Genomic DNA, 25,884 nt, shown 5'->3' with positions numbered 1-25,884 from the left:
TAAATCAACGTTGAACTTTGATACTGGCCGTAATTCAATCGCACTCTTCGTGATAGAGTTTGGGATTCTCAAATCTTAGCCACCACCGACGAGGTAAATTAATCTACCCCGGTATTAGCATGACTTATCCAACTCACCGCCGGACGCGAATAAAATCATCTTATCTGAATCTGAAGACAAGACAGACTCGCACATGCCTATACTCCGTCCCTTGGACCAGTCATTGGAGAAAACTGATACCTTCGACCTCGAGGGTGACGTCTGGGGGTTAATTACTGCATTGCTCGGAGCGAATTGAATTCCAAGGACGTGGGCTGGAATCACGATGGTGTCGCAAGACCGAGTAAATTTCCCGAGAATGGTGGTTGATGACTTCGGCAGCTGGCTACCTTGGCCATGGCACTTCGGTAGTTGGCTACCTTGGCCATGGCAGAACCAAACGGTCGAAGTTTGGCATCCTGTGGAAGTCTGAATATAAACTCTACCCTGCGGCCTGTCACTGCGTTGGTTAGATTTTTGCCCCATTAGCATTTTTCCCAAAGTCTCTGTAATGGGGCAAAATTTGACTTCAAATCTTAACTGTATAGCTCAAAGTGGAAGAGAAAACTCTAGCAGGATATTCATACTGTCCCCAACAGCCAACTCGTTCTCGTTCTCAGGTAAACTGCTCCTCTTCACTCATCATGATACCGCCGCGCTACACACTCCCTCCCCCCGTCGACGCCAGCGACAACTTTGAAATGGCCATGGCCCCTTACATGAGCTCCCCCGGGGACAGCACCAGGGCACCGGCCGCCGCGGCTGGAGACGCGCCAGCTGCTGGTTCTAATCACGAGCGGCAGGGAACTCCGCAAAATCCCGCCGTCGTCAACGAGCCACGGGCGGATGCACCTCCTGCCCCCGACGCCGACGTCTTGCTGGGCATCCTCGACGGCAAGCTCCAAGACGCCTGGGCCTTGACGAAGAGCCGCGTGCAAGACAGCTGGAAGGTCTTCATGGAGGTGCTTGAGGACTGCCTGGAGTGGCGTGACGCGCTGGCACGCTGGCGCATCGACCACTCGGGCTGGCCGTCGCTGCGGCGCGAGTGGGAGCGCCTCAAGCGGCCGGACAAGACGCTGTCCATGCACTGCTTCCGGCGGCGCCACAAGGCCGCCGTCGCCGGCTGGATCAAGGTCAGGGAGCAGTCGGTGCTGCGCGATTTCGTCCGCCTGCGTAGAGCCATCCTCGGCGGCGATAAGATCACGGAGGGCGAGGCCAGGGAATGGACCCTGGGTGACGCGGCCAAGATCCCGCATGCCTACCACGCCCTGCCGAGGAGATACATTGAGAGGCTGTACGATGACTGACGGCGGGTGTACGATGACTGACGGCGTCCAGGCCGTGCCGTGGTGGATGTCAGCACTAAAGTGAGCCCATGATAACCGTTTGAATACCCTTGATGCGCATTCCCGTGATGCGTATTCCCGTGATGCGCATTCTCGTGATGCCCATTCCCGAGCCGCTCGATAATCTATCTATGCGGCGGTGATGAGGACAGTCCCGGCGTCGTCGCCCGTCTTGGGTTACGGCATATTCTCGCCTGAGACGGTCGAACAGCCAAGATTGCCGACAGCGACCTTGGTGTCAAAGCCAAGAGCCCTTGTTCCCCGACATGGTCTGCGCAAATTCCACATTACTTTTCCCGTTCTGCGTACTGTGTATTGTATGGCTCGGCGTCTTGCGAAGTGAGAGGCCAATCACCAATGGGCTGTTGGTCATCTTTTGGACGCCACGGCGCGCTAACTGGGCAACAGACCCCTGGACGAACCCCCGAATCCTAGCCCTGTAGATGACCAACGTATGTACGCAAGCAGACGAATGCGCGGGAAACAGGTTAGCGAGAGGAGGACTCGATCACCCCTACCAAACCCGCCCGCTCCCCGCCAATGGCCCTGGCGTGCCCGTTTTTCCGCACCATACCGACTTTTTCTGCGGCGTCACGCAGGGGAGACTGTGGACAACACCTTTCGGCATCAACGTGACTGGGGACAACACCTTTCGGCATCAACGTGACTGAAGACAACACCTTTCGGCATCAACGTGACTGGGGACAACATAACACCTTTCGGCATCAACGTGACTGGGGACAACACCTTTTGGCATCAACGTGACTGAAGACAACACCTCTCGACATCAACGACTGGGGACAACACCTTTCGGCATCAACGTTCGCCATTCGCCAGCCATGATTTTCGAGCTTCTAGCCGGCGCTGCGGTCGCCTGGGTGGCGTGGAGTCTCGTGTGCCTCGAGATCAACGTGCGCAAGGGCCGGGCCATCAATGTGCCCGTGAAGCGGCTCCCCATCGATCCGTACAACATCGCGTGGCTCATATTCCAGGACTTTCTGTGGATGGTGATCGGCCGGCTGCCCATCGAGTGGTCTTCGTTGCCCGACGCCGTCCGCTTCTCGCGCCGCGGCTGGCAGTTCCACGAAAAGGCCAACATGCACGTGCGCCTCGGCCCCGTCTTCGCCCTCGCCACCCCCAGGGTCCTGTTCCTGCTCGTTGCCGACCCGGAAGCCGCCGAGGACATCTTTGCGCGGCGTAGGGACTTTCTCCGCCCCGTCGCCGACTACAGTGAGTCTCGGAGCTGTTCGGAACACGCATTGCCGTCTGCAACGTAACCGTGCTAAACCACAGGCCAGAAATCCTCGAGGTGTACGGCCCGTCCGTCTCGACGGCCGGCTCGCACGACTGGGCGCGCCACCGCAAGGTCCTCTCGGCGCCCTTCAGCGAGAGCTCCATGCCGTTTGTGTGGGGGGAGTCGCTGCGGCAGGGCCGGGCTACGCTGCAGTCGTGGACGCGCGCGTCTGCGGCCGGCGTGCCCAGCATCCAGAAGGACACGCGCACGCTGTCGCTCAACGTGCTGGCGTCGATCGGCATGCGCAGGTCGTTCCCGTTCCACGGCTCCGCCGACCCGCCGCAGGCCGCCAGCGAGGCCAACAACTACCGCGACTCGCTGCAGACGGTCCTCGACAACATCATCCTGCTGCTCATGGTCCCCTACCGCTTCCTGACCCACCCCGCCATGCCCAGGAGCTGGACTCGCATCGGCCACGCCGGCGCCGCCTTCAGGGCCCACCTGCAGCACATGGTCGACGCCGAGACCCAAGCCCGCAGCCAAGGCTGGCCCGGGTCCGGCGGCCTCGTCACGGGGCTCGTGCAGGCCCTCGAAGTCCACCAGCGCGAGGTGGCCGCCGGCACGCCCGCCGCCGACCGCAAGGGCCTGTCGCTCGACGAGATCATCGGCGACCTGTTCGTCATCAACTTCGCCGGCCACGACACGACGGCCAACACGCTCGCCTTCGCCCTGCTGCTGCTCGTCGCACACCCCGAGATCCAGACGTGGGTCGCCGAGGAGCTCACCGCCGTGCTTGGCGACTCGCCGGCCGCCGAAGGGCAGTGGGACTACAAGACCGTGTACCCGCGGCTGAAGCGGTGCCGGGCCGTGCTGCTCGAGACGCTGCGGCTGTTCCCGCCCGTCATCGCCATCCCCAAGTGGACGCCGGGCGCACCGCACACGCGCCTGCGCGTGCGCGACCAGACCCTGATCATCCCCGCCGGCACGCTCGTGCAGCCGCAGATCGTGGCCCTGCAGAGACACCCAGCCTTCTGGCCCGACCCGGACGCGTGGCTGCCCGGGCGCTGGATCGTGAGCTCGCCAGAAACTGGTGGCGAACAGCTCTACGAGCCGTCCCGCCTCATCTACCTGCCCTGGTCCCACGGCCCCATGAACTGCTCCGGCAAGAAGCTGTCCGAGGTCGAGTTCGTCGCCGTGCTGGCCTGTCTGCTGCACCGCCACCGCCTCGGCGCCGTCAAGCTGCGCCCTGCCGAGAGTGATAGAGAGGTGCGCAAGCGCGTGCTGGCGGTTGCCAATGACGTGGATATGCCCATGCTCATCAAAATGCGCGATGCCGACCGCGTGCGCGTCGTCTGCACCGAGGCTTGAGTCGCCTGTGGACTAGTCACGGTCATGGTTCGAGGTCGGCTGGGAGGGGTGCGATTTGTTGATTGGTTACTTGTTGAGACGACGCGGGAATGGATGGTGGTTGGGGAATGGATGATGGTTGTGGAATGGATGGTGGTTGGAGTTAGTATGCTCCGTACCCTAATCACGGAGTGGATAATAGTCGTTGCGAAGAATACCGCCGAGAACCCACGAAGAATACTGCTGAGAACCTACGAAGAATACCGCCGAGAACCCACGAAGAATATCACCGAGAACCCACGAGGGTCGCGTATTCTTGGCAGGGTCCCAATTTTGTTATCCATCCCTGGCTTCAAGGCTATTCCCAACGAGAATCGGGCTTCTCATTAATGCGGCCGAGATTTTTGTGATTTTCGCTGATTTCATTACTATCGCCTGACTGGAGGGTTCTAGTTTCACGCCAGCTCTTGTTGAACGGGGCACCTTGGCTTTAATGACAACGCGAACGACAGACAAATAGACTGCTACAAGAACGCACTAGTCCGGGAATCTTAATTCACAGCGGTAGAACGTGATCTCTGAAGGATGGCTAGGAACATAAAGAAGGAGAGTGATGCCGATCCTCCGACCAGGAGGGTAGATTTGGGATCGATTGCTTTGGCGGGTGCAGGAGCAGGTCCGGCTTGTTGTCAGGGGAGGCAGCCCCAAACGGATACGGAGAAGCGCACCGAAGAATGACCCGAACAACTTCAACTTGTTTTTCCACGGCCCTGTACCATTTGCCGACCGCCTTTGCTTGCAAAATGGCTCTGAAACGAAAGGTGAAGGCCTATCACACGGGTTGTTTCTAGAGTATAACAAAACTCGACTCTCAATTTGATGTCATTCATGTTCACATCATCCTCAGAAAACAGATGGTACCAAGACTAGACTGTCGAGACCAATCCCAACTATGTCAAGGTCTCAGGCCGTTATTCGTACAACGATAACAAGAGACGAAATGAGAAGAGACAAAAAGACGACGGGAATGACGAATACGAGGATAAGACGACGAACTAGCGCACGCCTCACGCGTTCGTCACCCGATGTTTTGCTTGGTGATGGTAATCTCACGGCCGCGGTGGAGCTTGTACGCGTTGTTGGCAATCTGCATGGTTGCATCCCGGTCGCAGCCATGGCCGTCAAAGTCAACCGTGACTTTAATGTCCTTAAGAGGGTCTTTCTTCGGTTTGGCGGGTTTGATTGAATAATTGCCTCCTGGTACAACTGGGCACCAGAATTCTGTACTTCGGACAGACCTCACAGGGGGTCAGCAGCGAACTCACAGGGAGAGTAACCTAACTCACTGTGTGGCATTGAGCGTTGGTACGGCGATTGCCGCTACAGAGCTTGCATTTCGTGGAGTCCGAGCCTGAGAGGGTAAGCTACGAGCACATAGCGAGGTCACCAAGACGAGTCACTTACCAATACGCGCGACACAGCGATGTTCGGCATCGACATTGCTGGCCATGGTCACCACGCAGGGCTCGCACCAGTCCGGGTACCCGTTGACGGACCTAGGGCGAGTTAGCTACGAGGTGGCGGCGAGAGGCAGGTATTGTCCTACTCAATGATGACCTTCTTGCGCTTTTTTCTCGGGTGTTCTCCTCCGGACCTCGCCTGCCATTTTAATCATGGCACGCTGCATTGCTTGAACCACCGGTATGTTGACGTCTTCGGGGATTTCGTCAATCATGGGGCAGACTTTATCCATGAACTAATACTCAGATTAGCGGGGTCGACCTGGAGAAGGGGTCTGAGGTTCGTCTAGCTTCCCACTGGGAACCCTCAGGGCCGTATAACTACTCGGTCTGGGGCTGGAGCATCCTATCCTTGCCCTGGACGCTGGCTACCAGAGGGAGTGGTGAGCCAACAATACCCCCAACCAAGATGATTGATCATCATCCCAATGTGCTCAATCCCCCTTTTCATTCTCAGTCCTATTCTTTGTGATCCAATCTTCAATGGCCTTTGTGGCTTCGTCCGTAAGGGTCTAAGTACTGTTGTCCTTCTCGACACTAATCTTTTGTAGGTTGGCGTCTGATAGACGATTGAGCTCACCAACGTGCAGTTCGCTCCTCGCCCTTGGCGACTGGTCTGCATTACACCATCGCAAACACATTAGTATTTAAATGATAGCACGTGAAGTCAAGTAGTCGATTGAGTGTGTACTACGAAATACTTTCCAATAATCCAGAGGCAGAGACGCGAAATCAAAATTGGAAAGGGGAAAAGTAGAAACGCATGGTAAAGCTGTGGGCGGTGCCAGAACTCGGGTATCATCCATTAACTCTTCCAAATCCGGGTTTGCCCAGACAGACCAAGCTTCACCAGCCAGCCCCCCTCCTCCCCCTCCTCCCCTTTAGCCAGAGGGAACTCCGCGAAGAAAACAGAACGCCGCCAAACAAGGAGGCTCCGGTTAGAGCGGAGTGAGCGCCACAAAAAACCAGTCCCAACCCAAGCACGAACCTCTGAGAAATCTCATAGTCCCGATACCAGAAAATAGTCCCGATACCAGAAAATAGTCTCGATACAGGAAAATAATCCCGATACAAGAAAATAGTTCCGATTCAAGAAAAGGAGAAACCGCCGATATAAAAGCCCCCACCAGGAGCAAAAGCAAACAGCCGACGATAGGAAAGAAACCCAGTCCAATCCTCATGGAAAAAAACAAAACAAAACCACCCCTTTCTTCAACGAACACCACACACCGAAACCCGTCAATCAGTCCCCGTCTCCCGGGACCACGCACTCGGCATCGTGCCTGTAGCACTCGTCACACTTGGCACACTTGGCAACGCGAAGACAGACTCTCCTCCTCCTGCAGGCATTGTAGGCGCGCTCCGGCCTGTCGCGCTCGCAGCGCACGCCAGCACGGTCACACTCGGTGCAGACTGAGCTGGGCACGCACACGAGGCCCTTCTCGCTGCACCGGCCACAGGGCCGGCGCTGTTCGCCATGGGGGGGTGCGGGCGAGGCAGCGGAGACAGCATCCCGGCGGGAGCGAGGCGGTGTGGCGGCGGCGGCGGCGGCGGCCGGACCGGAGAGAGATGTGGCTTCGGCTGCAGCCGCGGCGCGGGCTTTGGCGGTGGGCACGGCGGCACGGCGGGGAGTGGCGGGTTTCTCGACGGCTTCGTCGTCGTCAGGCTTGGTTTTGGGATGTTTTCGTCCAACTTTCTGCTTTGCGACGACGGGGTCGTATTCGGGCCGGGGATCGGGTGGAGGGAGAGGCAGACGACGGTGGCGATGTGCCGGGGGCCGCCCCGCAGAGCGGTCGGGCTTAGACGACGCAGCGGGAACGTCGTCCAAGTCGGAATCGGACTGGTAGTCTGGCATCATCTCGAATCCCCACCCGTTTGGGGCCTCCTGGGGTTCACGCCCGTCGATTTTCGTCCGCCGACCCATGGACGACGCGTCAGCCACGATAATACACTGTGTAGCGACGTAGGGTTAGCAGGGAAAAGAATGAGCGGCAGTCTGTCGAAGAATTCGAGAGAGATATAAGGGTGTACAAAAGGAAAGTTCAAGCTGCCAAGTGCCTATCATGCAAAATTGGCTGAGACGGATATGGGAGAGTAGCAGGGAGCGAGAAAGCCGACGACAACGGCAATGACGCCGTCTAGGTGAAGAAAGGGACGGGACATGAGAGGGAGCATCGAGAAACTAGCCCGGACACCCGCGTGGTATGAAACAAGTAAGGAATGAATCCTCAAAGACGAAAAGGGCCGAGGAAGAGGAAAAGGGGATAGGCGGAAAAGAAGCAAGCAGAGAGGATATGCGTGTCTCCAATACCGACCAGGGTCACAATCTAGTAGTTGAGGGATATCAGGGAAGGCCAGAGAGTCTGGGACCACTTGACAGTGGCCTCCTCGAGGCTTGTGGGCAGAGAGAGGAATGAATAGAAATCAACACTTACGTCGTAGATCTCCACACACACATGCGGCTCTATCTCCTCAATCAAGGGTATATTATCCCGCTTGCATTTCGTCTTCAAGGCTCTGATTACCTTCAGGTCCAAACATTTCGAATTGAATTTACGCGGCGCATTGTCCGGGTCCTGCAGGGTTTCATCAGGCGGGCCCGTGCCGATGCCATCAAATGCCGACGGGGGCAGCTGCTCGCGGTTTGGGAAGAGAAAATCGATGACCTCCATCTGGGCCTCGATGCCTGTGGACTCTGAGAAAGGGGTTAGCATAGTGCGGATGGTCGGTCGGATATGTAGACGAAGGAGGCTTGACAGAAAGATTGGCGGCGATGTGGCAGATTGAGTAGCTGGTACGAGAGGGAGAAATCATGGCCAGCACCAAGGAAAGGGTCCGATTAAAGTGTTGAAAACAGAAGCAGAGCAGAAATCTGAGATGAGGAGTTGCGGTAGAAAAGGAGGCCGCACGTGACAGATATGGCGGCAAATCGCGCGAAGGGACAATAAACATACTATTCTCGCCATCCTGGGGCGTGTCCCCGACTTCCTCGTCATCGCTAGACTTGTTGTTCTCGCGTCCTGAGGCGCTAGCAGCAGCGACAGCAACGGCATCTGGCGGTAGCAACGACGGCGGTTGAGGCGCAGAGAGGGCGCCAGCCCGGCCGAGGTCCATTCCGAACTTGGACTTGGTGCTAGCCGCCCACATCATCTTGACGACTGGTACCGGCGGCATGAATATAGGAAATGACAAAATGCTCAGATATATCCTCGTTGGTGGCAAAGAGAAGAGCACAGCACAAGCGAAGCAAAAGCAAGAAAGAGCCTCGAAAAAACTCGAACGGCAAAGAAAATCGTCGCCGCCTGCTAAAAGGTGGGGGTAAGCGTATAAGAAATGAGAGTAGGGCCAGCGTAACGACTGCAAACCAAATAAGAGTAGAGTGAAATCGTCGGAAACGACAAAGATACCTTGGTACCTCCGTTGCTCTGCCAACCAAAAGATACCAGCACTTGGGCCACATAACTTCTCTGACGCTCTTTTCTCCGAAGCTCTTATAATTAAGGATTCAAACCCAAAACTTGTTAAGGATGCACTTTAGGCTCGGGGGGTAACTTGTAGGAACCTGGCTATAATGGCGAAGGAGTAGAAGCTTCGTCTTCTACTCAATTAGTTATAGGTCCGCAGAATAATATAACGGTGAGAGCGAGTGCACGTCAAAGGGATCAAAGACTTAGTTACGCAGAGAGTAATAAAAAAGAAAAGAAAAAAAACGAAACACATAGCACACACTGTTCTGCGGCCTCGAATTATAGTACAAGATAGCAAATCCCTAATGAAAACGAAGTGCCGAAATGAGAAAAAAGATCGACGCCTGCCTAAAAGTCTAAGGCTCAGTCTACCTCCTAGAGGTGCTGCAAGTCGGCCAAGAGAAGAAACCCCAAACTAGTGTACAAGAACAAGGCCCATAGCTTATCTTTGTATGGTCCAAACAAACAACCAACCCAACCCCTCACCCCCCTTTCCTCCTTGCTCCCTTTCGCCAAGCCACCGCCCCTTCATTCTCCTTGTTCACGGCTGCACTCTTAACGGTCTTCCTATTTCCCTGCCCTCGCCCACCCCTCCTCCCGCCTCTCAGAGTGGTCTAGACTTCTCCCACTCGTCAATAAGTTCCGGGTCGAGATTTTTTTCTGGCTCCCAAGAGTCAGCCGCACCGGGCATCTTCCACTTGATGAGGTACTTAGACGACCCGTCGTCAAGGTACATCTCATCTTCAATTTTCTCGACATCCCAACCCGTATCGTCCTCATTTTCTGTGGCACTGGTCTCTGCAGCATCGTTCTCTGCTGCATTGGTCTCTGTGGCATTGTTCTCTACGGCATTGTTCTCTACGGCACTGACATCTGTGCCATTGAAAAGAGCTTCGGTTAGCGACAGGACGGGAAAACATATTGTGGGCTATTGATTTGGGCATCTTTGTGCTCACCCATGGCTTCCACGTCATCCGGGACGTCCTCGTCATTCCCGTGGTCCGAGAATCTTCCCGAGTCATTGACGATGCCGTAGTCACTATCCGCTTGAGACTCGCCGTCGTCTTCATTACTATCGTCCTCATTGCTGTCGTTCTCATTGCTGTCGTTTTCATTGCTGTCGTTCTCATTGCTGTCGTTCTCATTGCTGTCGTCCTCGTTACTATCGTCTTCATTTCTATTCTCTTCATAGTCACCGTCTTCATTGTCATCGTCTTTATTGTCGTCATCATCATTGCTACCACCTTCATTGCCGCCCTAACACGCGGGGATATCTCGTTAGCTAAAACGTCGCGTGTTTCAGGCAGGCACAACTAGTATTTCTGATGCTGGTGGGATGGTTGACCTCGGCTGTCCTCAGGCTGTGTGGAGACTTGAAAGATTGCGTAGAGCGCGTCGAGTACAGTGTAGGGGATTGAAATGTGTCAGTGGGCTGTTTGATTGAACGTACCTCAACAGAAACACTGGACCGGAGGTTGTAGTCACGTCCCACGGCGTCAACCCTGCCTCTGAAAGTTCCTTCTGGATCAACACTACGGACCCGGGGTCTCTTGGCAAGGGTCTTCTTGGTCGGGGCTCTCCGGTTATTGGGCTCTCCGTCTGGGAAGGTGTCTGCGTACTCGTCCTCGTCATCGTCAGGAGGCATGGCCCGCTTTTGAACGCTGGAGCGGACGGGACCGGAAGGGGTTGCACCAGCGGGAGTAACGGGGATGTTCCGGTTAGCTTGGCCTTTGCCAACTGGGCTGGCGGATGGATTAAAATGACCCAAAACCGGCCCAGATTTGGAAGAGGCCGGCGACTGACCATTAGTGGGCCTGGGCTGCATCGAGGAGCTGGTTTTGCCCGTGCCGTGGTTCACCTTCTGGCCCTGTCCCTTGACAACAACGTTTGTGGGCTGGCTAGCTTTGGCTGGTCTGAAGTCGTTGTTGCTGGGGGGAACGGTGCTAACGGCCGGGCTCGCACGCTGCCCGGGCGTGGTATCTGAGTGTCCGGCTGACAACGGCTGTCTGCTCACTGCTGTCGGGAAGGTGCCTGTCTTGAGTTTTTCTGCCACTACCTTTCGGTCGGCTGGTATGCCTGCCGTGTCTTCGACCTGGCTTTGGTCGGAGGGGCGACGTCGAGAATTGGGAAGTTGCCTTCGGCCATTGTCGTTCCCCTCGTTAAGATTCTGGGAAGTGCCAAGGCTGGCTGATCCGGGGCCGCTGCTTCCGTTGCTGCTGGTGTCGATGCCATTGCCCTCGTCTCCGTGTTTATCCACGTTCTCGTCTGAGCTGGCATTCTTATTTTTACCTTGAAGTCTGAGTTGGCTCACTCTGGGTCTAGTCGTTGACAACGAAGGACGTGGGGCAACTTGGCTCGGGTTTCGGTTTGCCAAGGTGCCAGTATCATTGTCCTTGGCTAGATTAGAGACGCCGTCACCTCTGTCGTTGTTGTTGTTGATTTTTGCACGCTGATCCTCGCCGCCGTGGCCAGACTGACCAGACTCACCAGTCATGGCATTTGTAGGGCGGCTCTTGTCACTGGTTCTGGAGTTCCGGTTAGTCTTCCAGTCATTGCTGACCATATTGGCAAGGGCAGCGGCGGCTAGTTCCAAAAGGTCTGCGCTACTCGGAAGGCTAGCACTCTAGTTTGTCGGCTTGTGAAATTTCATGGATTTATTGAGTGGATCTTTGACTAGGCGGAGATCTGGGAGAAGATTTCGGGGCATGCGTGGAAACGGCCGAAAGATATGCCAGCAGCCTCAGCAGGCCTGTTAAGTAGTACGATGAGGGCACAAAGCAGCCTGATAGTGATAGACCAGAAAATGGGGGATAGGTGATACGGAGGAAGGCTATTGAGATGCGTCTCGTGTCAATGAGGATTGCACGGGATGAACCAGGAAATTTCTCAAAAGCGATTGTTGGTGTCAGAAGGATGGCTGGGCAGTTTTCTTTATAACTAGAACTTTTAGAGACAGGACCATCTGCCAAGCAACACCGCTCCAGCAGCGAGAAGGGCCTGGCAAGTTCGTATTAGGCACCTGACGCGGGGCTTTCTCCTACCATGCGTTAGTGGATCCCGTATTACAACGAAGGAGGCAAAACTTGCTTAATCGCAGCCGCCATTTAACGGGCAGCCCATCATTTAATGGCCGTTACCAAAGGCGAATATTCCCTAATCTAGGTTTAGTCGAAGCAGGCACCTTAAAACCAACCGCCAACAATGCAGCTCAGAAAGCTCGCTACTCAGTTTCTGTTCAATACTCAAGAGCAATCCTTTTCCTCCGACTCTATGTAGATTCACGCATATCGCCCCTATAATCGTCCATATGGCTCGCCCAAGACTGAAGTTTTTCGTTTAACCACCCGGCTTTGATGATAGTCTCGCATTGGCTGGGCAGCTTGTGTCCCCGTGGCGTGAGTTGTGCGGGTTTGCCACTTCTATAGTTAGAAATAGGCAGTTACATACTAAGACGTACTCCCCAGCACCAGCAATCACCAAGTACGGCATTGTTAGACGCACTTAGACGGGCTATACTAAAGTGACACCGTGTATCTGGAATCGACGTGGCTGGATTTGACACGGATGCACGTGCACAAACGACTTGGGTCCCATGATATCAATTCCGATCACCTAATCTTACTATATTTCTGCTTTGAGGAGCATAATTGACGTCAGGAGAGAGTCCCTGACGACATCATAGGGGGTCATGAAGGAAATTCAAAGTCAGACAAGTGAGTACCTAGGGATACGCAATGAAAGACGTATATCTTTTCAAAATAAGACCATGTTGTTTTTTCTCAGTATTATGTGCCTGTGACAGCTGGTTCACTGGAAGGCGATCGAATTCCGCAAATCCAAACTAGCAACTTACTTCTGGTAATACCTATGCTTCCCCTATTTCAGTTCATCATTTTCTTGTCTAAGCTAGTAGGCACCGCCGACCACTATCACCTTGTGAGTTGTGACTGAAGGCTAGAGTGTCTTGGCTTTGTGTTAAGTCTTGCTAGGTCATTGTTTTGGAAGAATATGCTAGACGCTACAAGACCACAAGGATCTTGGACGAACGAGAAACACATAGCTTGGCTGAACAAAGCTTTTTATTTATCATTTTCTACTTAAGGAGCGAATTCCACAGTTAGATCTATCACCAACGTAAAATACTTGCCTACACCCATCACCATACACAGACTAAAGTGATTTGAGCGAAGCATTCAATCACAGAGGCGCCATGCCAAAAGTCCAAGGATGGAATAAAAGTACAGGCAGAGGAACAAGGGATGCGTCACAGGCAGCGGAACTCGGATCAACCGCTGGACGTGGGGCGCGCTTCTTGACTTGCACACCCTCCATCTGGCACCCGGGTCTTTTTCTGCTGTTTCTCAGTCCCCGGGGATTAATTATAATATGGCAGCGGACAAGGCCGTTTCAAATTCTTAATTGCTGGATGCTTCGCTATTCCTTTCGTTGCCTGTGAAGTCACGTCGTCGGCGAGGTCGTAGGATCTGTCACCGAAGTAAGTCGGCAGTATGGCCGGCTCGTGATGGGCGTGCTGGGCATATACATGAATGTCAATGTCTAGCCAACGCGTCGCTTGCAATGTTTTGCTCATCCTCGGTCCCTTCGGACCGACGGATTTTGCCGCCATCTGAATGGCTGCGAACATGGGACGTGGCTTGAAAGCCGAGGATGTGGCCAGATAGGACGCCAGAGTCGAGAAAGGGATGCTGACGAGAGAAAGGCTCGTGCCTCGAGGAATTTGGGATGGAAGACATGGTTGGCAAGGTTGTGCGGCTTGATTGGGGGGGGGGAATTGGGACCATTGGGTGGGTGGCCTGGGTCTACACTGGGCACGTCATCAGCCGATGGACATCACGCCAGGCGCTTTTCCCCGCTCCCTCAACACTCAACCATCCCTTTTGAATCCGGCCGGTTGTGGATTACTCAGATGACCTCTTGGTTCAACCCTCGACGATCGGAAGAGATAACTCCGATTGTGAATTCCTTATTCCGCGGATGCACTGCCCAGCCAAACCAGTGTTTCTGGCGTGAAGGTCCGCTCAAAGCTGACCCAGGAAACACGCTTGGCAGCAGCAGCAGCACGAGTTATTCGCTGAATTTGTAGGATAACAGCCCACATAGAGAGGTGCAGGCCAAAAGCTTGGAAGCCTGTCGCTGCGACGTGAAAACATGAATGAAACCGGGTCTGGTAGTCTCGGCCAGTGGCGGCCGGTCTTGCAGCCAACCCGCGGAATGGATTGTTTGCCATTTCTAAAATGGAATCCGGGCAAACCCTAACCCTCCTTCTGGCTTTTGCCAGTCCCGGTCAAGGACAGTGTAGACCCCCGAAGACTCAAGGAGAGAGCGGTTTGTCGTTGCATGGGCGGCTTCCCGTTCGAGCAAGGTGTACGATGTGGCTGGACGATGAACCGGACTCCGGACGAAAACCTGGGTCGCCTGGATGGCTAATGTCAATCTGTCAGGGGTTTAGCGAGCCCTTGAGGAGCTTTGACCACACTCTAAAGTCCACTGCACCCAATCACAGCGAGAACATCACATGTCTGCTGGGCCATGACACACCGTCTCAGGTGCGCCACTCAGGTGGGGTCATTGCCTTGTCAGGCAGGGTCGGCGCCTTGTCAGGTAGGAGCGGTGGCTTGTCAGGCCGGCGCAGCAGGCTTGGTCCACTGTGGGAGCAAGGATGGCTCCCCGCCGACTTTTGTCTCGCAGAATCTTCCGATTTTCACGTCATTCCATTTTGCGGCTGCATTTGCGGTCGCTGACCTCTATCAGGAACATGGGATAGTGCATAAACGGCGACACAGATGGCAGCTCGGTGCAATGAAACATTTCGACTTGGAACCTTACGGAAGGGCTCACAGCAAGCGGCAAGGGAGCACAGCGCAACCCCCAAAGTCCGAAAGGCACAACTTCGATTCCAACTTCGATTCCATTTGCAATTCGTCTCCCCCGGTCCTGCTAGCCTCAGGCCGGCGGCCTCGAGTTCTTTTTCCCCTTTGAGTTCGGACTTATTGCGTAATTGCCCTGGCCAGCGGCTAGCCCGGCCGCGTTTTTGCACATTTGACCCTGGTAGCTGGGCCGGCGCAAAGGCCGCGGCGATTCATCTGGCCCAAAAGGTTTCGCTTGGCAGGGCAAGCCTGCAGGTCGTTTCGAGCCCATCCCCACTGCCAAAGTCGAGCGCCCGCTTCACTGGTCAGACAGACAGACAGACAGGCGCGAAACATTCAAACAAAATGTTTCGAGCAATTGCCTAGTCATTGGTCTGAAATCTGCAGCCACCCCTGAATCAGAACTAATTCTCTTCATCCCATGTCCGACTCCGACCCGACAGCTAGGCGATGATGGCCTGACAATAGCAACTCCGACATCAGGCAGACCTTGGGTTGCTTGGGCCTGCAACAGGCCTCATCTCCGACATCTGCTCCGACATAAATATGCGTGGCGCCCTCGGACGAAACAGCCAGAGATTCTGTAAAACGCTCCTTATTTTCTACCCATCCCATCGTATCATCAAACCCTCCAAGATGCAACTCTCCGTGTTTACGTACCTGTCCCTGTCAGTGGCCGGATTCGCGGCTGCGCACTCCTGGGTCGAGTGCGTTGACTTCGACAAGGCCCCCCAGATAAAATTGATGGAAGAGGGCGCCAAGAAGAACCCCGTTGATCCCGCCGATCCTGTGTAGGTGCCCACCATGATGCCGCCCTGAACCATGGTTGTCCATGATTACTAACTGGCCGCAGCTTTCACCCCGAGTTCTGTAAAGGATGGCCCCGCGCAAAGGATAACCCGGGCAACTGGCAGGTGGAGGGGACAACCATTGCGTGGAACATCAATGCCGCGGTCTTCTTGAACGACCGCAGTGCCTGCAGCCCGCCGCAGCGGGAGTTCAAGCCGCAGGGGCCGAACACCCCCATCGCCACCGCCAAGGCCGGCGGCACCATCACGCTGCGCTACGGCGGCAACGGCCACTCACGCGGCAAAGGCGCCAACGGTAACGGTGACCCCGGCAACGTCCAGGTCTTCTGGGCCGGCAAGAAGGAGACCGAGCTCAAGACACTCGACGACCTCACCGACAAGACCAGAATCGCCAAGGCCGGCTTCTCCGACGAATCCTTCGCCCTCCCCGCAGACAAAAGTGTTGTAGACCCCGACTTCGGCCTCATTGACAAGGGCAATTGGATGACGGTCACACTGCCCGCAAACATGGAGCCTGGCCGCCACATGCTCGTCTGGCTCTGGAGCTTCAAGAACGAAACCGTCAGCAACGCGCCCCAGTGGAGCAGCTGCTTTGATGTCATCATATCATAGGCGGCGTGCGGGGGTGTTTGTGTCTGTCTCTGTGGCAGCGGGTGCATAATAATAGACCGACTTTGGCTCATCATAGGTGTTAGCGTTGTTTTGTCCTTTGTAATTAATATCTAGTCTAGATGTCTTTGAATTTGTCGTTAACTCGCGCCAGAAGTGCTCTTGGCAGCCGTTCTTGGTGAGTCTCTTCTCGTTGTGCTATTCTGTGTACTCGACGGATCGCACCATACTCAACATCTCCCCGGCCACTGGGAGCAGGAATCCACATTTAGAAAATACGGTGATTCGCAGTCGGCAAAGTAGCACAACTAGGCAGCCAAAACCCGAAGAACATGAATCGGTCACCGAGAGGTAAAACACTGACTCTAGAGAATGAATTGTTTCCCACCGACATCATTGTGACTGCGGACGACATGGGTGACGGTCTCGATGTCAACCCCAAATCAAGGAGCCAACTGTGAAGCCATCAATTTTGTACCATACCCCACCCCCTAACGGATCACCCTAGCAGTGGATCACCCTTTTACACCAAAACACTCCCTTTTGAACGATAATAACGTAGACAATTGTGAAGCTCCTCACAAGTAGACAATTGAGCTATTTATGTAATTACATGTAGTTTAACGTTAATCTTAGTATGGATTTGTCAGCCCAAGCCCTACTTTTTTCGTTACATTATCGCAAAATAACTCCAAATTAACTCCAAATTAACTCTAAATTAGCTCCCTGACATTCTTCTCCCCCTACCTTGAGTCTGAATTGCGTCTTGTACTACCACAATGTCTGAACAAAGTGACGATAATATGGTCAATGCGTACCTAGACGTCACAGACAATAAGCTTTCTATTCGCCAATCGGCTCAAAAGCATAGAGCTCCTTATACAACGTTGAGCCGACGACTCAACGGAGTCCCCCCCTAAGAAGAGGTTCTCCGAACACAACGCAGGCTCACACAGCCTCAAAAAAAGGGGTTCATTAAGTGGATCGTCAAGTAGGAAAGACTCGACTTTGCTCCAAGTTACTCAATAGTATTTAACATTGCTACAAGACTCTATAAAGAAGCAGGGCAAATAAGCCCTATAGGGAAAAACTGGATTTCTAGCTTCAAAGCTAGAAACTCCGACATTCGAGCCAAAGTAGGCAAGAAAATGGAAGCCGCTCGTTTTAACGGGTTTACTCACAAAGCCGTCAACTGGTACTTCAATATAAGGGAGAAAGAATACGACTAGATTAGGCCTGAGCTCACCTTCAACGTCGATAAGGCCGGCATTATGGCGGGCTTTAGTAAGTAAACAATACCTAGTTATATTATCTACTACTTATACCATATAGGGTTTGATTCATTAGTCCTAGAGACATCAGAGACGAAGAAAGCCTGCCCAAAAAGCGATGAAGGTCGTAGCTAGTCCACCATTATCGAATACATCGGTACCGGTGGCCTAGCACTCAACCCGGGCATCATTTTTAAAGGAAAAGACCTTCAAACATCGTAATTTGAAGAGAAAATACAGAAAATCTATCACGACCAGGGCAAGGCATTGAGGTGTGTGAGGGCCTGGTCCTCCAGGCCTCCCAGACGCTCTGGCTAATCAGACGCCAGTTGGGTGGATCCACCCGACCAGCCAGAGCCCCACCTTGAGACGCCCTGGAAGAATCTCGCGACGGGAGGCTTTTGAGCTTCTTTTCCCTTTTCCCTTTAGTTTAGAATCTTCGTCTATAGCGCCCAATAGAGGAGTTCCGCCCTCATTCCAAGCCGGCCGTGACAAGGTGAACTCAGTCCATTGGGTGCTATCGACGAAGATTCTAAACTGAGGAGGGAAAGAAGGAAAAGTCCGACAACGCGTCGCGTGCTCGCGAATAAGTTTTCATCTTTCAGTGGGGTAGGTGGGGCCTCGAGGAGGCTTCTGATAGGCCCGGGGGTTCTGAGCGGCTCTGGCTGCTTGAGGGCCAGTTTGGTGGACGTGTCCTCACAAAATCTACAACTGTCGCTTCGTTACTACAGAAAAGAGCTGGACTGACAACCAAATAGCGATTAACTAGCTTGAGGATATTTTCATTCCATAAACCGATAGGCTCCTCGACTGCGAGAATAAGACTCGGCTGCTTATTCTTAATAGCTACGGTAGCCACAAAATCATAAGAGATAAGTCCCGTACGCTCTTTGATCTAGTGATATTATAATATATATATATATATAAGACGACTTCATGGCGATATGCGGCCTGAATAATATATATCTTTGCTTCCTACCGGCCCACACCTCTCACGGCTTACAGCCACTTAATAACGGGCCTTTGTTACGGATCCCTGAAGGGATGCACCTCGGTGAGTCCTGCTGAGTCAATCTCGGCCAATCAGGAGTGTTCCACGCCTCTGGCGCGGGATATGGGACCGGGTCTGGTTGACAGCCAATAAGAGGTGTCCCGTTTCCCGTTCGCGGGACACGGGACCTTTCTTTCAGGTCCCGCGTCCCGGGCACGGGGGCCGGGACCCTGCGACCATTTTTATTGGTTCTACAGATAGATATATATGATGACCGTACCCACGGTCTTAGATAGTTCTTGCTTGGTTCTTCAAGCAAGCAATACACATTCACTGCACTCATACACTTTGAGTGGCATTCCGGTTTGACTGTATTACCCGTGCGATAGGAGCTTGCCCTTTGTTCTATCTTCATAATTACCAACCCCAGCATCCTGTGGAGCCCGTGCTCCCTTACAGACAGACGACCCTAACAGTCGAGTGGTTTGTAATAGCCTTTCAACTCTATTAAAGCTCTCTATAGACGTAAGCTAGCTAAGTTAGCTAGTCTAACCGACGTAGTTCCTATTGACAAGATCAACTTCATTCGATACTATAAGGTAGCTAGGGAGGAAGCATTAATAAGAAGAACTATCAAATCATTATTCCGGACGACCGGAAATTGGCCTATTAATAGGCAAAACCCCTAAACCACTCAGAGATTCAGCAAGACAGGGCAAAGACCCCTAGACCCCCAGTCCTCTCTGGAGTCCCTAGTACACCACTATATGGCGTCAGATTAGGGATTTTAGCAAAGGAAGTAGTCCCCGGACAAGATGGAAGTTCCAGAAAGCTACGGCGGCCGTTGAGAAGTTTCAGACCGAATTAATACTCAAACAGCACCGTATTGAAGCCCTAGAGGCTCAACTGGAACGTATTAGGCCCCGAAAACGAAGGAAAATTCCCAATCCTAACAAGCGGTTCATGGACCTAGGGACTATACTACTAGGCGGCGTGGTTCCCGCAGAGCCTCAAGCAGAGCCTCAAATTGAAGAGGTGGATGATGAAGAAGAGGCTGAAGAAGAGGCTGAAGAAGAGGTCGAAGAAGAGGCTGAAGAAGAAGAGGTGCCTGTAAGACTGACAAGATCTGGCCGTGCACTTCGTGTGCCAGCACAATATATGGATTAAATAGTCAACTAGCTATTTTTTGCCATATTTGGCTTGTCAATAGCTCCACAATTGAGTGCGCTGTTGCTGTTCAAAGATGTAGTGTTTTGGTGTAAAAGGGTGATCCACTGCTAGGGTGATCCGTTGGGGGGGGGGGCATGGTAGTTCCTTCGCGGAGGCTCGTCAACCTTTGACCTCGATCCTCGACCGCGCAACAGCTGAACCACTCAGCTCCCAATGCAGGGCCAGTCATTCCACTTTTTTTTTTCAGCCAGGCTTCCTCGGCGGAGTCAAATGGGACAGGCGGCCATGGACTCGCAGGGCATGTCGTTTGGAGAGACAGGTTGCGGAGAGTGAGAAAAGAAAGAAGATGCTTCTTTGGACTGTCTCTATGCGAACATGAGTGGCTGAACCCTAAAAGTAGCATGGGGATTTGAAAGAGCCTTTCCGTTCATTTCTCTTCTATCCTAATACATCAAGGTCCTTTGCAGTTTGAAGTTTTGAACCAGAATTGCCATGCCTCGTTTGAAGCTGGTTACAACTTTGACGGACCACAATGTGTCAACCAGGCTAGCGTATCCAGAAACCATTCAAGCGCATATGAAGGGATGATGTTCCTCCAGCTCAGATGGGTTTTAGACAAGGCATATGTGCTCGTGCATAGCCACGTCTTTCTTTGAGAATTTTCAGGAGTTCTTCGAGCAAAAGCTGAAATATGGCCCCAGATTTGTGCACCTATCATTCGCAAGCTATAATATCAAGTCTCTTTCTCTGTGTGTTTTGCAGCGGAGAGGAGAATGAATATCAGGAAATGTCCGACAAATAATGCAGCGTCGAGATCCTCCCCGCCAAAAGGCCCTCTTGTGTCTGCAATCTACAACGGTACAAGACCGTCGCCAGCACATTACTCTCGCCACTCTCCCACGTCGTGCGCATCCTTGTTCCTCGCGCTTAGTCTTTCTAACTTCGGTCGCCGTACCTTTTTGCACGTCACACTCTCCCGAGCTTGGTCTTTCTGACTCTGGTCGCGGCCACAAAGGTGTATCGGGGTTCCGTTCTTTTGTCGTCGTCTGTAGAGAGGGAAGATTGGAAAAATGCAAGTCGAGCGAGTCTGTCTAGTCAACTAGACAGGGCGACCCACTTATGCAATCGCCCCCCTTTGCAATCGCCCACCACCATCACCGCCCACCACAAGAATCGTCAAAATACTCAATTGTAGGCCAAATTCTATAGAAGAAAGTACATTCTAGTCCTCGTCAATCGCCCTATATTGCTCAAGCCCACGGGCGATAATTTCTTCAGCTTCCTGGACCAAGTGTGCAGGCCTGGACTTGGTCTTCTTGGATCTCTTCTTGGGAGGCTTTTGACTAGCTTTTTGAGCCTCGTCAATTTCGTCAATAGTAGCAAATCTGTCGTTGGCGTCTATTTTGACCCTTTTACGTGAATAGGGTTTTTTGGATTCCAACTCGTTGGCTAAGAAGTCGTTTTTTGCCTTCAAAGCAGCGACTTCCGTATTCTTCTGATCAAGTGCCCTCCCTACCTTCGTCAACATAGTCCTGACGACCCTATCTCGGGGACTAGTGGCCGTCTTGGCTAAGCCCTGTTGCCTGCGGACGTCGTGACTACCTTGAGGTGTATTGAAGAGGTCGTTCCGAGTTGCCCGGGTCTTCCGGGGTGGTGTGGATGGGGGGACTGGTTTTGCAGCTTCGTCCCGGACCGCCTCGGGGTCGTCAAGTATACGAGCGGGTTGGAAAGGCCAGATTCCAGTCTTCCGGAAGCCGGATATGATATTCCGGGCTGACATACCCTGCGCTGAGGCGTCCCGGTAGCAAAAAAGGAAGCGTTGCTTGTTGATAGGTGCTGAGGCTGTGAAGGAAGCCAATTCGAGGGTTCTTTGGCGAAAATAGGACTTCAAAGCCGAAAAGACAGACCGGTCGAGTGGCTGGGTCTTGTGAGAAGTGTGTGAAGGCAAGTATAGTAGGTGTACGCGGTTTCTTTTAGCTAGAAGCATAAAGTCTCCGTCGATATGAGTAGCGTGTTCGTCGAGGATTAATAGGCGCCAATCGTCCTTCCTTTGGGGCTTTGTTTGAGGAAGATATACTTCCTTGAGCCACATAAGAGCTATTTTGCTATTGCTCCAGCCTGTGGGCGTACAGTCGTACTTCCAGGTCTTGAGGACTGGTAGTTCCTTGAAGTTATCCGGGAAGTGTTGGCCTTGTAGATTTTCACCCGTAAAGATCACTACGGGCGTCAATCGCTTGCCCTCAGCGGTACCACACTCGATAATACTGACCCAGGTCGTTGGATCAGGGCCAGTCAGGACTACCCGAGATGTGAGGGCATCGCCAATCACCTTCCCAACTATAGTTTCCGTCTCTTACATGCCATGTTCGTCCATATTGGCGATATTCGCAGGTACCAGCTTCTTGTCCTTAATTACAGCTTCCAAACGATCAAAAAAATGCGGAATCTCTCACGGGTAGATCCTTTGACTCGAGACCGTTCTAATAAGGTACCTAACTTGGCCTTTACCCTGGGGTTGCGGGTAAAAAACCGATCTACCCAGCGCTCACCAACTCGCCCAGGGAGCCCGGCTTCGTTCAGGATCGCTTGTGCGAATCGTCTTAGCTGTGCACGACTTGGGGCACGCCCTGCAGCTTCCTCCTCAAGAGCCCACTCGGCGACGAAGGCTTCCTGGCCGTCAGTTAACTTCTGGGTGTTTTTTTGGGCTTGTCGTGGATCCTGTTGTCCACGGCGTCGTCTGCTGAGGGTGGATTCAGGGATCCTATATAGGCGCGCTACTTCCTTCTGCTGAGCGCCCTGATCAATAGCCTCAATAGCCTCGGCTATTAGCCGCTCTCGTACGCGTCGAACCATCGTATTTTGAGCCTATTCCGACCAGTATTGAGGAAGTTGTTGGTGGTGGAAGGTAGAGAGTAGGAAGTTGGCGGTGTGGGGGAAAAATTGCAAAGTGGGGCGATTGCAAAGGTGGGTCACCCTGTCTAGATGCTCGTCTCCATGGTATATTCTGCGAGTTAGCAGATCGTGTCACGTTCAGCAATGTCAACAAGAGGGTAGAATGTGATGTATTGTTCAGGGAAGAAAAAAGGGCGGAATTCCCTGCTTATGACACTTGAATGCCTACTGTCTAGCATGTAAGCACTAGGCCGTTGTTAGCGTACTATGGTAGATCAACACCCGTAAACGCGCCATTTCAAAGTGACCCTATTACGTAACAGATCAAAGACGTGTGCAGGGGCCAGGTCTTGCTCATCGCTCAACAGGATCGTCAGGGAGTTGCTGTTGGGCTGGTGTAAACGGGGTACGGGGTCTTCGGGCAACCAGAGACAACAAAATTAGGCACTCTCTTGTTAATCTCTTTGTTCCCTCCACCTATTCACATGAGATAGCTGGGGTGTGTGCAATTTCACCTTTGCCGTTTCTTCCGCTTCCAAGTCACACCTTTGGGATGCTGATGCTCCAAAGGGGTGAGTCTTTATGCAATTAGCAAATGATACTGTTGATGTTATCCGTCACCAGATTGCTTTAAGCACTAGATGGCAAAATGCAATGGCATATACCCCGGCTTCCTAGCTTTGGGGTTGATGCATGTTTTCTTGGTTATTTCTCTCACGAACACTGCAAGCAGTGAGACCCTGTAATTGGCTAGTTGACAACAATAGAAAGCTGCACCAGCCCAGTAACCAGCCTCGACGGCACGCTGGCAGCCGCACGGGTGGCAGGGCCGAGTTGCGGTGGCCGTCTCCGCGGTGGATGTCTGCATCCGAGACTTGGCCATGCACGTCACCTAAACGGGACGCCGCAGATCCCTGGCCGGACGCCAAGCCTTGGGCACGGGATCCGGAATCTCTTTTGTTCCGGGCAGATTTTGCGGCTGCGTGTCTCTCTCACGCGTTTTTCAGCGGCCGGCTTGGGTTTGACTCGTTACTTGATGGGCGAGCTGTGTTCAGGAGCCTGTTATTCCGGTTTTCGGCTTAGGAGTTTGGGCGATGTGGACGTGTTGATCCAGCTGCTTGGCTGGCGGGGAGGGAGAGTCGGGACCAACGATGGGCACTGGAGTAAGCCCTAGCCCTAGCTCGCACTCCCCGGAGTTGGGCTCTGGCGTTCTTCCTCCCATGCAGTTGTTGCAGGGGGGGTTGGCTCTTGGGGGACGACTCTTCGCAGTGGCATCGGATCCAGACTACGGGCGTGGCGTGATTGTGAACGAGTCGGCAGGGTGCTCTCGGAAGTCCCAACCACGAAAAGCTCGATGCTCGCCTAGCATACGAGTTCGGGAGTCGGCATATTGATGCCCCAGAGGCATGGGCACCCAGAATGCGACATTGGGCACGTCAACGTCCCGGGCGCCCGACTGGGACTGGGAGCGCATAGGGAGGGGCCTGGGAAGTGTGAGTCGTGCCATGGCATGGCATGGCATGGGTGGCCGGGAAGTGTGAGTGGGTCGGATCCCTCGCGAGAGTGGGCTTCTGATAAGGCCAGTGCTGCAGACTCCCCCTCTCTCCGACACGTAGGCCGCGTCTGTGGAGAAGCTGGGGAAATACGGGGAACAAGTAGTAGGGTTGCTCCCTGTCTGGAATTCCCAGACAGCAGAGTTCGGGCGTTCCAGTAGTAGCGGCAGATTGATCAGCATCAGTCACGGTGGAGGCACCCAGGGCTATTTTTGCCTACGTGAGCAATGAGATTATGAGTGCCTACGTGGGCAATGAGATTATGAGTGCCTACGTGGGCAATGAGATTATGAGGAGCCTCGGCGGCTTCTGCGGCTACCAGGATAGCTATCGGAGCCTGTGTGGATGCGGCGCAACGCCCAGGAAGTGGCACTGGTTGATGTTGTTTGGTCCAAGTCCAGCACCCGCTGCTGCCCAATCCTGGCGGTTGGAGTCGCCGACGGGCTTCGTATTGCAGCGTCTGCTCAATTAGGGATTTGGGAATTTGGCGCTACCGAGACTGAGTACCGTCCGTTTCTGGCATGCCGAGGCCCGTAGCGGAAGCTAGCCCGGGTAAGTGCTTATGATTGGCGAGCTAAGCCACTGGATACGCGGTGGAGGATCGGACAGGCAGATAGGCGATTGGGCTGGCTGGCGACGTTGATTGTACCCAACTACCACCTTTTGGTGGTGTGGGACACTTGGTGTGGGACACTTGGTCTGGGACACTTTGTGTGGGAGAGCACAAGGTGTGGCAACACAGCGACGGCATAGCCTGACATAGACCGAGCGTTGATGCCCAAGCCTATATCTGTGCGATTTTCAGCTCGACGTCTGCGCCTCTTGCCCGGTTGACCCGAACCCACGGCCGCTTGTGCTGCAGCTTGCATGGCTTCCATTAGTTGCCGGCAACTACCAGGAAAACTGCCGAATGTCACAGGGCCCATGTGTTACCACCTCTGGTCACTGGTGTTGCTATACATGCACCGATGCTATACGCGCAGCGCACCGATGCTATACATGCACTGATATAAGGGCCGGCAGGCGGTGGGTTGCTGGTAGCCAACCAGAGACGACTATCGCAAAGAGTGCTTAGTGAAGCAAACTGGGGTGCAGGCTTGAACCCGAAGAATTTCGTGATCCAATGTGAAATAGTCGGACGATGGCTTGTTTGTGCCGCCTTTCCAGCCCACCAATTGTCAGGGATTTGCCGTCAATCATTTTCGAGTATTTTCTCCGTCACCATGACGCATCAGACATCTTCGTACATTGGCCTCCTCCTGCTACGTTCCCGACTGCAAGAGCCCCCGCATGCAAGTCATTCTCGTGACTCGCCCCGCCGGCATCGGAGTTTTAATTACCGTTGTCAACACCTGGGTTGGGATCCAGCGTGGTGGGAGGTCCTGCCGGCTACGTGCAAGGGTGTGGATTGTCTACGATAGGGTCGAGACGATGCAACCCAGGGAGCCACGGGTTCAGACGGGTGACGTCGCTTGTCTGCGGAATGCAAACAAACGGAGCTAACGTCCTCCAGTGCAGGACTAGACCATGATCGAGGCAAAGATAACGGGAGCGGGCAGCATGACCAACTGAGACCTATCAGGGGCCGTCCACGCTTTTCCCCTGTCTAATTGGACATACGCAGGTGCGCGGCAGGTGGCTCCTCCCGTCAAGACCAAGCTGATATCATAATGGCGCCACCGCATGGGAATAAGAAGGCAGCACTACTACCGCGGGCGCTAGATAAATTGTCACGCAACATGGCATGT

At 53.6% G+C, this 25,884-nt stretch overlaps 4 protein-coding genes across 4 annotated transcripts; 2 read left to right on the top strand and 2 right to left on the bottom strand.

Annotated features, from left to right (window-relative positions):
• Positions 1-269: 269 nt before the first annotated feature.
• B0T26DRAFT_262035 (uncharacterized protein) lies at positions 270-1,587 on the bottom strand. Its single transcript, XM_060434049.1, has 2 exons — positions 627-1,587; positions 270-493 (listed from the first exon to the last, which is right to left on the bottom strand). The coding sequence occupies exon 1, from the start codon at positions 1,293-1,295 to the stop codon at positions 675-677; it is 621 nt and encodes a 206-aa protein (XP_060299423.1). The 5' UTR covers positions 1,296-1,587; the 3' UTR covers positions 270-493; positions 627-674.
• Positions 1,588-2,224: 637 nt separating this feature from the next.
• On the top strand, positions 2,225-3,987 carry B0T26DRAFT_642122 (cytochrome P450; the record flags this gene model as incomplete). Its single annotated transcript, XM_060437410.1, has 2 exons — positions 2,225-2,615; positions 2,684-3,987. The coding sequence occupies 2 exons, from the start codon at positions 2,225-2,227 to the stop codon at positions 3,985-3,987; spliced, it is 1,695 nt and encodes a 564-aa protein (XP_060299422.1).
• Positions 3,988-9,478: 5,491 nt separating this feature from the next.
• B0T26DRAFT_706586 (uncharacterized protein) lies at positions 9,479-10,057 on the bottom strand. The gene is made up of 2 exons (XM_060441817.1): positions 9,910-10,057; positions 9,479-9,826 (listed from the first exon to the last, which is right to left on the bottom strand). Exons 1-2 carry the CDS (start codon positions 9,911-9,913, stop codon positions 9,558-9,560), a joined length of 273 nt encoding a protein of 90 aa, XP_060299421.1. The 5' UTR covers positions 9,914-10,057; the 3' UTR covers positions 9,479-9,557.
• Positions 10,058-15,477: 5,420 nt separating this feature from the next.
• On the top strand, positions 15,478-16,262 carry B0T26DRAFT_675060 (uncharacterized protein; the record flags this gene model as incomplete). Its single annotated transcript, XM_060439786.1, has 2 exons — positions 15,478-15,632; positions 15,695-16,262. 2 exons carry the CDS (start codon positions 15,478-15,480, stop codon positions 16,260-16,262), a joined length of 723 nt encoding a protein of 240 aa, XP_060299420.1.
• Between the last annotated feature and the right edge of the window lie 9,622 nt (positions 16,263-25,884).

The sequence above is a fragment of the Lasiosphaeria miniovina genome (genome assembly GCF_030549165.1).
Source record: "Lasiosphaeria miniovina strain SMH2392-1A chromosome Unknown B0T26scaffold_3, whole genome shotgun sequence".
Taxonomy (NCBI): domain Eukaryota; kingdom Fungi; phylum Ascomycota; class Sordariomycetes; order Sordariales; family Lasiosphaeriaceae; genus Lasiosphaeria; species Lasiosphaeria miniovina.
Note: the sequence above shows the minus strand (reverse complement) of the source record. Positions and strands in the feature narration are given on the sequence as shown.

What these genes read in the sequence shown, in the direction of transcription:
- B0T26DRAFT_262035 (XM_060434049.1), bottom strand. Translation starts at nt 1,295, where the DNA reads ATGCGGGATCTTGGCCGCGTCACCCAGGGTCCATTCCCTGGCCTCGCC.